General features: G+C 65.7%; 5 protein-coding genes across 5 annotated transcripts in view; 4 read left to right on the forward strand and 1 right to left on the reverse strand.

Moving 5' to 3' along the window:
- F751_4891 (hypothetical protein) overlaps nt 1–992 on the forward strand; it is a gene marked incomplete at both ends in the record, with an annotated part of 3213 nt that extends 2221 nt beyond the window's left edge. The window contains 4 exons of the mRNA XM_011400992.1: nt 239–318; nt 438–509; nt 630–749; nt 870–992. Coding sequence (XP_011399294.1) covers nt 239–318; nt 438–509; nt 630–749; nt 870–992 — 395 coding nt within the window. The remainder of the gene's footprint in view (nt 1–238; nt 319–437; nt 510–629; nt 750–869) is intronic.
- Nucleotides 993–1301: 309 nt separating this feature from the next.
- On the reverse strand, nt 1302–4024 carry F751_4892 (Serine carboxypeptidase 1; the record flags this gene model as incomplete). The annotated part of the gene is made up of 8 exons (XM_011400993.1): nt 1302–1573; nt 1768–1931; nt 2174–2372; nt 2615–2804; nt 3009–3100; nt 3326–3507; nt 3642–3744; nt 3850–4024. 8 exons carry the CDS (start codon nt 4022–4024, stop codon nt 1302–1304), a joined length of 1377 nt encoding a protein of 458 aa, XP_011399295.1.
- Nucleotides 4025–4625: 601 nt separating this feature from the next.
- On the forward strand, nt 4626–5695 carry F751_4893 (Nudix hydrolase 23, chloroplastic; the record flags this gene model as incomplete). Its single annotated transcript, XM_011400994.1, has 4 exons — nt 4626–4793; nt 4896–5013; nt 5141–5343; nt 5507–5695. The coding sequence occupies 4 exons, from the start codon at nt 4626–4628 to the stop codon at nt 5693–5695; spliced, it is 678 nt and encodes a 225-aa protein (XP_011399296.1).
- Nucleotides 5696–6238: 543 nt separating this feature from the next.
- On the forward strand, nt 6239–9172 carry F751_4894 (DEAD-box ATP-dependent RNA helicase 42; the record flags this gene model as incomplete). Its single annotated transcript, XM_011400995.1, has 6 exons — nt 6239–6387; nt 6730–6826; nt 6985–7210; nt 7485–7819; nt 7964–8179; nt 8261–9172. The coding sequence occupies 6 exons, from the start codon at nt 6239–6241 to the stop codon at nt 9170–9172; spliced, it is 1935 nt and encodes a 644-aa protein (XP_011399297.1).
- A 136-nt stretch (nt 9173–9308) lies between these two features.
- Nucleotides 9309–11020, forward strand: part of F751_4895 (DEAD-box ATP-dependent RNA helicase 42) — a gene marked incomplete at both ends in the record, with an annotated part of 4130 nt that continues 2418 nt past the window's right edge. Inside the window, 3 exons of the mRNA XM_011400996.1 lie at nt 9309–9990; nt 10176–10519; nt 10788–10904. Coding sequence (XP_011399298.1) covers nt 9309–9990; nt 10176–10519; nt 10788–10904 — 1143 coding nt within the window. The remainder of the gene's footprint in view (nt 9991–10175; nt 10520–10787; nt 10905–11020) is intronic.

Genomic DNA, 11020 nt, shown 5'->3' on the forward strand with positions numbered 1-11020 from the left:
TGCAAATGGTGGGGGGGAGATGCAAATGGTGGGGTCGCGATTGACAGAGTTGCCGTTTTAGCGGCGGCGACGCGCTGGGCACGGACGTCCCCTGGTCGATGTCCCGGATGTCGCTCGCATGCCGAGGTGCTCATGTGTCTCGGCGGGCGACCCGCCGGCGCCATGGGCGGCCTGCCTCCCCCGAAGAAGAACCCATGCAGCAGCTGTCAAGCGCGCCCTCCCCTTGCCTCGGTCGCAGAAGCCCCCATGACCGCAAGGGAGGAGGCCAACCTGCACATCACGGAGTGGGGCTGGTCGCCGGAGGGCAGGGCAGTGCGGGTGAGTGGGCTTGGGAGGGCCAGGGATGGGTCAGCGGCCTGGCATGGTGCACCGGAGCCTCGCCAGGGCCCGCCACCGCGCCTTGGACCCCCAAACTCAGGCACCCTGCCCCACCCCAGGGCTTCTCCTCGTACTCCTGCGACGTGATCAGCGAGGTGGCGCGGCCCTCACCTATCGCAGCACCCAACCTGGTGAGAGGGCCCCGTGCTCGCTATCCTCAGCATGCAACGCACAGGGAGAGGCACAGGCCAGTGCCGCCGGCCTGTGAGCGACTGCCATTCCCCACACATGCTTACACACGCCCTGTGCAGTCAAACTTCCTGCCCGGCAACAACACCATGCCCTCCATCGTCGCGGGTGGCATCAAGCACTGGCTGACGCGCAAGGAGCCCTTCCGCCTCTCCAGCGTGCGTGTGTGGAGCGACCTTGGGGTGTGGACGGGGCGGCGGGTTTGGGAGACGTTTGCAGCCAGAGCCTCGTGGCCCCCATCATTGCTTGCTGCCTTTCTTCAGTGATGTCGCTTCAGACCCCCCTCCCCAACCCCATTGCAGCTGAACCAGCTGGGTCTGCTGGTCAGGACGATCCCTGTATTCATCGTGGGGGCTGGCATCGCGTCTGTAATGCTGTACAGGAAGAAACGAAGGAGCGTCAAGCGCAAAATCACCCTGGGCTGAGCGAGCCCCGCGTCTCCAGACCAGGGAGTAGGTGTCCCCCCCAGCGGGACCCCCCACCTCCCCCCCCCACCCAGAACTTTGAAACAAGAAGCCCGCAGAACTGTCTGAACTGCACACTGCCCTGCCTGCCTTCCCCCCCGTGATCCCATCATGGATACCAGATGCTCCCCCCCTTGTGAAGAGCATCGAAATGTTGTCAGGAAGGATCTCAGCGTGCTGCTGGGTAGCAGGCCCCAGCAAAGGACCAGACAATGGGGCTGCACCCCGGCGCACTCCTCTCTGCGTTCCGCCCCCTGGCCCCGCAGCTCCTCAGGCCGGCGCCCCACGCCCCCGCACGAAGCGCGTGAACAGCGCCAGCGCCTCCCGCGGCCTGGACTCGGGCACGGCGTGCCCCGCGCCGCGCACTGTGGCGTAGACCAGGCCGCGGTAGTGCACCGCGAAGCCGCCCACCTGCCCGCCGTCGGCCCGCCAGGGCGCCCAGCCCCTCTCCAGCCGCAGGCCCAGCCCCGCCGTCCAGGCCTCGGTGGAGGTGTGCGGGATGATCATGTCGTGGTCGCCACTGTACACCAGCGCTCGCATGCCTGCGAGCGGGCGCGTGCAGGGAGGCGCTCAGGGGAAGGGGGAAGGAGGGGTGGGGTGTGGGGGCGGGGACAGGACTGTGCAGGGGCGTGCCCACCCCGGCCAGCGGCTTCCCCCACCATCGGCGTGCCCAGCTCCTGTCCCGGCCCAGCTTTCTCACAGCGTAGCCCAACCCCACCCAACGCCACTGACGCACCCCGCCGCACGAGCTCCGCGTGGACGCCGAGCATGCTGTCGTGCTCGCTGGTGTACTCGATCCTGTCCCCATTGGTGCACTCGTCAAAGGCGCCGATATGGGAGATGGGCGCAGCGTGCATGGCGTGCCGCACGCGCTCGTCGTTGCAGAAGGCCCACATCTCCCTGCGCGGTGCATCGCAGAAGCGACGTCGTTTGGTTTTTTGGGGAGGGGGAGGTGGGTAGGGAGGGCTGGCGGGCCGCGGAAATATATGCTGGGCGGTCCCCCTCGGCTGGGGCCTCATGCTGGATTCACGTGGTAGCAGGCAAAGCATTCCAGCAGCGTGACGCTGCATACTGTCCTGCAGGTCGGCTTTCTGTCTCCCCCAGGAGAAGGAGAAGATCCTCTCCACCTGACCCATCCCCACCTTTGATCCAGGCACCGAGGGGTGTGGCCCAGCATGTGCTGCTCCAGCCGAGCGGCCAAACGCCCCGCGCTGTGCGCGCTGCGCCCGACGCCGGCCATCTGTGGCTCGGCATCCATCGCTTCGGGGCCCTTGCCGACCATGTAGGGGTTCCGGCCGTGGTAGCAAGTGGCCAGGGTGTCGTAGTGGTTGATGTCGCGGACTGCGGCGTGGGTGTGCAAGGGTGCGTGTCAGTGCACTGGAAGTGAACTTGCAGGCCGAATGGATGCAGCTGTGATGGCGTGGAAGAATGAGATTTCCGGAGGCAGTGGTACCCGCCCCTCCTGGCCACAGCGGTACGGCCCACCACAGGCCAGCCCATGACTCGTGGCTCCGGCCCTGCCCAGCCTGCATCCCACGCACAGCACAAGCACCATAATACGTCGCAACCCCATGCACGCTCACCCGCAGCATCCATGGCGTCCTGGGCCTCAGAGCAGGCCCGAGAAGGGTTGCCGTGGAAGCGACCCCCGTCGCAGGCCTTCAGGGCTGCCTCGTACATGGCCTGGCTGATCAGGGACTGGGAGGCCAGGTATGCAGGCACGCTGTTGGCATCCAGCTCCGTGTCAGCGACCGGGTTGCCCACCAGGTATCCCTGGTGGGGGGTGAAGGAGTCGCAGGTGAGAGGGCGGCGAGGCGATGGCAGCACTGGAGATGTTGAGATGCGAGCTGCGGGTCTTAAAGGCCGTGACCTCCTCAAGGAGATGGTGTTGTGCGACACGCTGGAGCTCATGCCTTGCCCCAGTCCCCTCCCCGGCCCCAGCTTCAAGGCTGCATCGCCCAGTCTCCCAATACCAACCTTGATGTTGATGGGGGCCCGACCGGATTCCTGATTTCCATTGAGAACGGCCTGGACCAGGAGCGGGACAAACACGCCTGCATACGACTCGCCTGCAAAGTCAGGGGCAGGAGGAGGGGTGGAGACCCATTAGACCTGGCCTCACAAACCTCTGTCATGAATGGTTGGGTTCCTGTAGCCCGTGCCTCTTGAAGACGAAGTGCAGGAGGACCAGGAGTAAGTTCTGAGTGCACAGCCCTCCTTACAGCATGATCAGCCTGGGTTCCCCACCCTCTCAACTCCCTCTTCCAGACATGTGAGCTGGCCAGGCCACCCACCTGCCACATAGAATGGGGTCTCACGATGCTCCGGGTACTCTTGCAGCCACAGGCGCAGGAAGTGGTGCAGGTCTGCCGTGGTGGCTGTGTCGTTGGTCACGTAATCCTGGCGGGTGTCAGAGTATGACATGCCTACCCCCGCCGGGGAATCCACATACAGCATGTGCGCGCTTTTGCTCCAGCTGATGTTGGGAGCGGCAGGGGAGGATTAAGTGGCCTTGCTGACGTTTGGAGTGTAGAGGTGCAGAAGCACACGGTGGGCTTGGTGTCCACCCAGCATCCCGAATCACCCCACCCTCCACCACCAGCCAGGCACCTGAAGGGGTTGTCATCCAGCCTGATGTCCTGCTTCAACTCACCAGTGGCATCTGGTCGGCCATTGAAAGAGACCTTGAAAGGACCATGCTCCTTGACAAAGCCTGGGTAGGTGGGTCAGAGGTACAGCTCAGGTCACCCTTCAAGTGGTCTACATCGAGGCAAATAATGTGCACCGCCGTTCACACCAGAAGACCCAACCCACACACCATCGAAACTGCTGCACCCTGGACCGCCGTTGAGCCATAAGACCAGGGGGGTACTGCTCGAATCATCCTCTGACTCCACGTAGTAGTAGAAGAGGCGCCGACCCCTAGAGGCGTCGACATTGATGTAGCCGCCGTAGTGTCGCGATGGGAAGGGTGTGTGTGGGTAGCCCGGCATGGAAGTGATCTGGGCCTCCTCCCTGTGACTCCTTGAGCGCGAGGGCCTCAGAGATGCCCATGGCAACCCGAAGTCGAGGGCGGTGACGCTGCCAAGTGCCAATGTGAACAGAAGCACTGCCGGCTTCATTCTTTTCAAACCCGCTCTCTATTCATTCAAACATGTCAACAATAATGGTGAAGTATATGTAATCAACAACAGTAATGCTGATACTTTCCCAATGAGGCATCTCGAGGAAGAGGCCGTGGATTCCGTGTCAGGCTGGCGTCCGACATCAAGCCAGGGCCGGTGACTTCGCCGTGCTTGCGTTGAAGATCCAGCCAATTGCGTTCAAAGCTCTTCAATATCCGACTCTTCCCTACTCTGTAACATGCCATCATGAGCTCATGACTCTGAGGATCGCGCTGCGCCCGGCGGTGCGTGGCTGAGGGCCTGCATGAATGGCTTGGAAGGGATTGGCAGTGCATTCATTGGTCATGCAGCCCCCATTCCCCCGCAGCCATTGTTACTGAGGTTCATCTTGCCGCGACCTTCGTTGCTGCTGCACCAGCTGCCAACGCGCCGGGCCGGGCATGGGCCTGGCCAGAGGGTCATACACTACATGGGCCATCAGGCGGGGGCCACCCAGCCCCCAACCCCCCACAAGACCATCCACTTCTGCAGCCAGTGTGCTGGACCCGTAGATCTGAAATTCGTGTCCTCGGAGGACCGCTGGCGCCACATCTGCTCCGCCTGCTCCCACGTGCACTACCTCAACCCCCGCAACGTGGTGAGGTGCTGTGGCGCAGGTGTCATGGACGGTGTTTGAATGAGGAGTGGCTGTGCGACAAACGCACCCGGGCTCCACATTGTCACCCGGGCCCCGCTCCAGGTAGGGTGCATCGTGGAGCATGAGGACCAGGTGCTGCTGTGTCGGCGGGGCATCCAGCCCCAGCTGGGCAAGTGGACGGTGCCGGCCGGGTACATGGAGCTGCAAGAGAGCACTGCTGGTGAGTTGCTTGCTGCGGCTGCTTCAGAACGGCCTCTTTGGGTCGGCCCCAGGGCGGCGATGCTGCCCCGGGGCATAATTATCAGCTGCACGTGATTAGTCCCGCCCGGCCCTTCCCCGGTGCGCAGAGGGCGCGGCACGGGAGACCCTTGAGGAGGCCGGCGCTGCTGTGGAAATTGTGGCGCCTTACGTGCACTTTGACATCCCCGGCATCGGCCAGGCGTACCTCCTGTTTCGTGCAAGGCTGGCACCGCCATTCACCTTTGCAGCTCAGGCCCCGGAATCGCTGGAGACTCGCCTGTTCCCCCTTGAGGACATTCCTTGGGACGAGGTGCGTGGTGGTGGGGTTGTGGGCGGGTGGATGCATGCCCTAGAACTTTGGACCAGGTGCTAAGCGTAGTTGGCGGCCAGCCTCGACCCGGTTCAGCATGTGCCCAATCATGCCATGCACAACGAGCAGCCAACTCCTGATCCCATGTTCCGCCTTGCAACAGCTGGCGTTCTCTGCGGTGAGCCTGGCCTTGCGTTACTACGTGGAGGATAGGAGGAGCCAGAGCTGGCGCATGCACCATGGCGTGATCAGGAAGCAGGCGGGGGCGGGGCCCAACGACCCAGGTTCCTTCAAGCTGACAGATTACATGGGGTTGCCATTGGGAGCTGAAAGGATACAGACCCAAGCTTGACATGGATGCAGAAACCTTACTGAGTGCCTGGTGCAGCGGTTGTGATCAAGAAGGAGAATACCAGGGGGACCCCCTCGGACTTTCTTCCTGGGACCACCTGAGGGAGCTTCACGCCACGCCTCGACAGACCCAGGCCCATCTTTTTGGATGCCGGCCAATCCCCAAGCCGACATGACTTTGGGAATCCATGCATTCAAATACATCCGAGACCCACGTCTTTGGGGAGAGTTGTCAAAGCGACGCTACTTTGGGCTGGCTCACGTCGGAGGACAGAGCACGGTGTTTCAGACGAGGCGGAGCGGATGCCATGCGCCGTAGGAGGATCCGCTCCAGATAGACCAGCTCATATCGCCGCAATCCCCCTGCCCTCGGAAGGCACTTGATTGCCCAGGTACGTGAACCTGTGTTCGCATGGATGGTGCGCCACTCCCTGTACGAAAGCCGGGGAGCGCAAACGCTTGAGAGATTCAGGGAGTCCCCACCCCATGTTTCTCCGAGTTCGTAACTTTCATTGCTCCTGTTCAATCTATCAAATGCCGATCCATGCCCAACACCGATCTGCAGCGCCCGGGATGGGCCCCAGCAGTGGGAGCCGCGACCTGCCTGCCCGACCCAGCGGCGGTGATCATCGGGACCAGTCCCGTCACGGGGAGGGCAGCGAGCATCGAGAACGGCACCGACGTAAAGACAAGGTCTGATGCTGGGGAGATACATCCAAGCTCGTGGCCTGCTTCTTACCAGCATGCCTTGGCCCCACTGCACCGAATTGCCGCGATGGCCCCCGTTTCAAATCATACTAGACCCTCACGTCCCTCGACTTGGTGCAGAGGCACAAGGGACACCGCCGTAGGAGTGTGTCACCAGCCCGGAGCTCGGACAGCGACAGCAATGGGCCGGCCAGCAAGCGGAGGTGCGCTGTTCCCCTGGTGGAGAGCTCGAACCATCGTCGACGAGCAGCGCTCGTGAGGAGTGCATGCTGCCCAGACAGCCCAGCGCAGACGTTCTGACTCTGCACTCTCCTCCCTGCACTGCAGGCGCAACGAGGACACTGCCCCAGAAGAGCATGAGGAGGTGAAGGCGGCCCCACCCATCGACGACCGGCGGGAGAAGAGGATGCTTGCATGGCGGCAGGTGGGCAGATGCAATGCCAGAGGGGTTGCAGAGTGCACTGCCTGGGTTCCTTGGAGCAGTTTTGTGCTGTTCCTTGGCTAGAGAGCAGGCAGAGCATGCAAACTTTATTGCAGCAAGCCCCCTGTCCACCACGCTCGCCACTCATGCAGCAACGGCAGGCCGCCGCTGCGGCTGCCGCTGCTGCCGCCGCGCAGACTGCTGCGCCACGGGAGGGTGGCGACCGCAGCGCCTTGCAGGTGCCCCTTGGCCGGCCCTCTTCCGGGACGGGCGCCTCCACGAGCCCTCGGCGGGGGTGGAACCTGGAAGATGAGGCCTCTGCCTCGGAGGACGAGGGCGATAGCGGTCAGCGAGCCCAGGAAGCCGCCACCCTGGCTTCAAACGGGGGTTCGGCGCCCCCACCCCCGCCCCTGCGACACGCTGTGTCTGAAGGTAGGCCGGGATGGAGCAGGGTTCAGGGTGTCGAGCTTTGGGAGCAGGGAACTGTTACCCCGGAGGCCGCAATTCTTGTCAAGTGCATGACTGGATGCATTTGCCCGCTCGAAGTGGTGGACTGCACATACAGACTTCCTGCACTGCATTGAATCAACTTGCTGGCGCGTGTGTTTCCCTGCATCAGAGCCCTCCAGAGCCAGGAACCCCACTCCGTCGCACATTGCAGGGGAGGAGGGGCCGCAGCGCGGCGCGCTGGGCACGACGAACCATGCTCCCGCCGCGGCCGGCGCTGACGATGACGAGGAGATCGACCCCCTTGACGCCTTCATGGCCCAGAACGACGCCGCGCTGGCCAGCACCACGCTGGAGCCGACCTCGCCCACCGCGGGTGCACCGCCGGATGAGGGGAAGGAGGGGGACAATGAGGTAGACCCCCTGGACGCCTTCATGGCGGGCGACGCCTTCCAGCGTGACCTCCTGCCTACACAGGCGACGGCCACAACTGCGACGCCGCCGGCGCCGGGAGCGACGCCCGCCTCGGCGCCCTCTCGACCCACGGGCGTGCGTTCAGCGGGCCTGGCCCTCGCCCGCCCCGCCAGTCTGGTGCCCGCCGGCCTGCTGGCGCGGGGCGGCGCCGGCGGCCCCGGCGCCGCGCCCGCGGTGCGCCGCGCCCGCCCGCCCTCCCGCCGCGACTCCGACTCGCAGAGCGAGGCCGGGTCCGACAGCGACGCCAGCGGGGACGGGCTGGACGAGGAGGACGAGGATGAGGACGACGCGGAGTGGATGCGCAAGCTGCAGGCGGGCAAGCTGTCCAAGGGCGACCGCCTGGCGCCCGCGGACCATGCGTCCATCGCCTACGCGCCCTTCCGCCGCAACTTCTACCGCGAGCCGGAGGCCCTGGCGCGGCTGGGCGAGGAGGAGGTGGCGCGCATGCGCGCCGAGCTGGATGGCGTGCGGGTGCGGGGCCGCGGCGCGCCGCGGCCGCTGGCCAACTGGCACCAGGCGGGGCTGAGCGGGCGGCTGTACGAGCTGCTGCGGCGCGACGGGTTCGAGGCACCGCTGCCCATCCAGGCCCAGGCCCTGCCCGCCATCATGTCGGGGCGGGACACCATCGGCATCGCCAAGACCGGGTCGGGCAAGACGCTGGCCTACGTGCTGCCCCTGCTGCGCCATGTCAAGGACCAGCCGCCGCTGGCGCTGGGCGAGGGCCCGATCGCGCTGGTCATGGCGCCCACGCGGGAGCTGGTGTCCCAGATCACGCGCGAGGTGCGGCGCTTCGGCAAGCCCCTGGGCGTGCGCGCCACGGCGGTGTACGGCGGTTCCGGCGTGGCCAACCAGATCTCGGAGCTGAAGCGTGGGTCCGAGGCCGTGGTGTGCACGCCCGGGCGCATGATCGACATCCTGGTGACCAGCGGCGGCAAGATCACAAACCTGCGCCGCGTGACCTACCTGGTGCTGGACGAGGCGGACCGCATGTTCGACATGGGGTTTGAACCCCAGATCGCGCGCATCGTGAACAACATCCGCCCCGACCGCCAGACCGTCATGTTCTCGGCCACCTTCCCACGCCAGGTGGAGGGCCTGGCCCGCGCGCTGCTGGCCGACCCCGTGGAGATCCAGGTGGGGGGGCGGTCGGTGGTCAACGCCGACATCGCGCAGTTCGTGGAGCTGCGGGCCGAGGAGGACCGCCTCTGGCGCCTGCTGGAGCTGCTGGGCGAGTGGTACGAGCGCGGCAAGCTCCTCGTCTTCGTCGCCAGCCAGGAGCGGTGCGACAACCTCTTCCGCGACCTCCTGCGCCACGGCTACCCCTGCCTCTCCCTGCACGGCGGCAAGGACCAGAGCGACCGCGAGAGCACCATCTCCGACTTCAAGTCTGACGTCTGCAACATCCTCATCGCCACCTCGGGTGATTAATGGGGTTTTTTTCGGGGGGGGGGGGGGGGGGCGGCGCGTGTGTAGTGTATAGACGCTGGCCTACGTGCTGCCCCTGCTGCGCCATGTCAAGGACCAGCCGCCGCTGGCGCTGGGCGAGGGCCCGATCGCGCTGGTCATGGCGCCCACGCGGGAGCTGGTGTCCCAGATCACGCGCGAGGTGCGGCGCTTCGGCAAGCCCCTGGGCGTGCGCGCCACGGCGGTGTACGGCGGTTCCGGCGTGGCCAACCAGATCTCGGAGCTGAAGCGTGGGTCCGAGGCCGTGGTGTGCACGCCCGGGCGCATGATCGACATCCTGGTGACCAGCGGCGGCAAGATCACAAACCTGCGCCGCGTGACCTACCTGGTGCTGGACGAGGCGGACCGCATGTTCGACATGGGGTTTGAACCCCAGATCGCGCGCATCGTGAACAACATCCGCCCCGACCGCCAGACCGTCATGTTCTCGGCCACCTTCCCACGCCAGGTGGAGGGCCTGGCCCGCGCGCTGCTGGCCGACCCCGTGGAGATCCAGGTGGGGGGGCGGTCGGTGGTCAACGCCGACATCGCGCAGTTCGTGGAGCTGCGGGCCGAGGAGGACCGCCTCTGGCGCCTGCTGGAGCTGCTGGGCGAGTGGTACGAGCGCGGCAAGCTCCTCGTCTTCGTCGCCAGCCAGGAGCGGTGCGACAACCTCTTCCGCGACCTCCTGCGCCACGGCTACCCCTGCCTCTCCCTGCACGGCGGCAAGGACCAGAGCGACCGCGAGAGCACCATCTCCGACTTCAAGTCTGACGTCTGCAACATCCTCATCGCCACCTCGGGTGATTAATGGTTTTTTTCGGGGGGGGGGGGGGGGGGGGGGGGGCGCGCGTGTGTATGGTATGTATGCCTGACCCGACCCAGGCCTCAGGCTCTGGCCCCCAGCATACGACAGGACCCTCGTATTAGTCAACATCATGTAATCCCATCCCCTCCTCACGCCCTTCCAACACACACCCCACCCCAGTGGCGGCGCGGGGCCTGGACGTGAAGGACCTGGTGCTGGTGGTCAACTACGATGTGCCCAACCACCTGGAGGACTACGTGCACCGCGTGGGGCGCACGGGGCGCGCAGGGCGCGCGGGCACCGCCGTCACCTTCATCGCGCCTGAGGAGGAGCAGCACGCGCCGGACGTGGTGCGTGCGCTGCGCGAGTCGGGGGCAGCGGTGCCCGCCGACCTCGCCGCCCTGGCCGAGTCCTTCGAGGCCAAGCGCAGGGCGGGCACCGCCAAGCTGCACGGCTCCGGGTTCGGCGGGTCGGGCTTTAAGTTCTCCTCTGCCGAGGACAACCTGGTCAAGGCCCTGCGCAGGGTGGGGCCCCGGAGAGCGGGGAGGGAAGGGGGTGCGGGGAGGGGGGTGGCATGGGAGTTGAGGCTTGTGTGTGTGTGGTGGGAGGGGAAGGTGCGGAACAGGGGGGGCAGGTCCCAGGTCGATGCCTGGTTGGGTCCGCTCCGCCCTGCACGCCCCTCCAATGCCTCGTCACCCCTCCCATGTCGCACTTCCCACCCCCCATCACACATCACCCCTTAACCACCACCCATCACCCCTTAACCACCCACCCCCCTCCCCCGCCACACAGGCCACCGCCAAGGAGTACGGCATCGTGGAGGGCGACGAGGAGGAGGAAGCGGCGGCCGCCGAGGGCGGGGACGGCATCCGGGAGGTGGTCAAGAAGGAGCTGGACATGCAGAGCACGGTGGAGAACGAGGCGGAGCTGGCGGCGCTGCCCCCGGAGCAGCAGGCGCGCGCGCGCGAGGCGCAGCGCCGCGCCAAGGAGACCCTGGACCGCCTGGCAGCGGCGGGGGCGGGGCC

This window comes from Auxenochlorella protothecoides (assembly GCF_000733215.1).
Source record: "Auxenochlorella protothecoides strain 0710 unplaced genomic scaffold scaffold54, whole genome shotgun sequence".
Lineage (NCBI taxonomy): Eukaryota > Viridiplantae > Chlorophyta > Trebouxiophyceae > Chlorellales > Chlorellaceae > Auxenochlorella > Auxenochlorella protothecoides.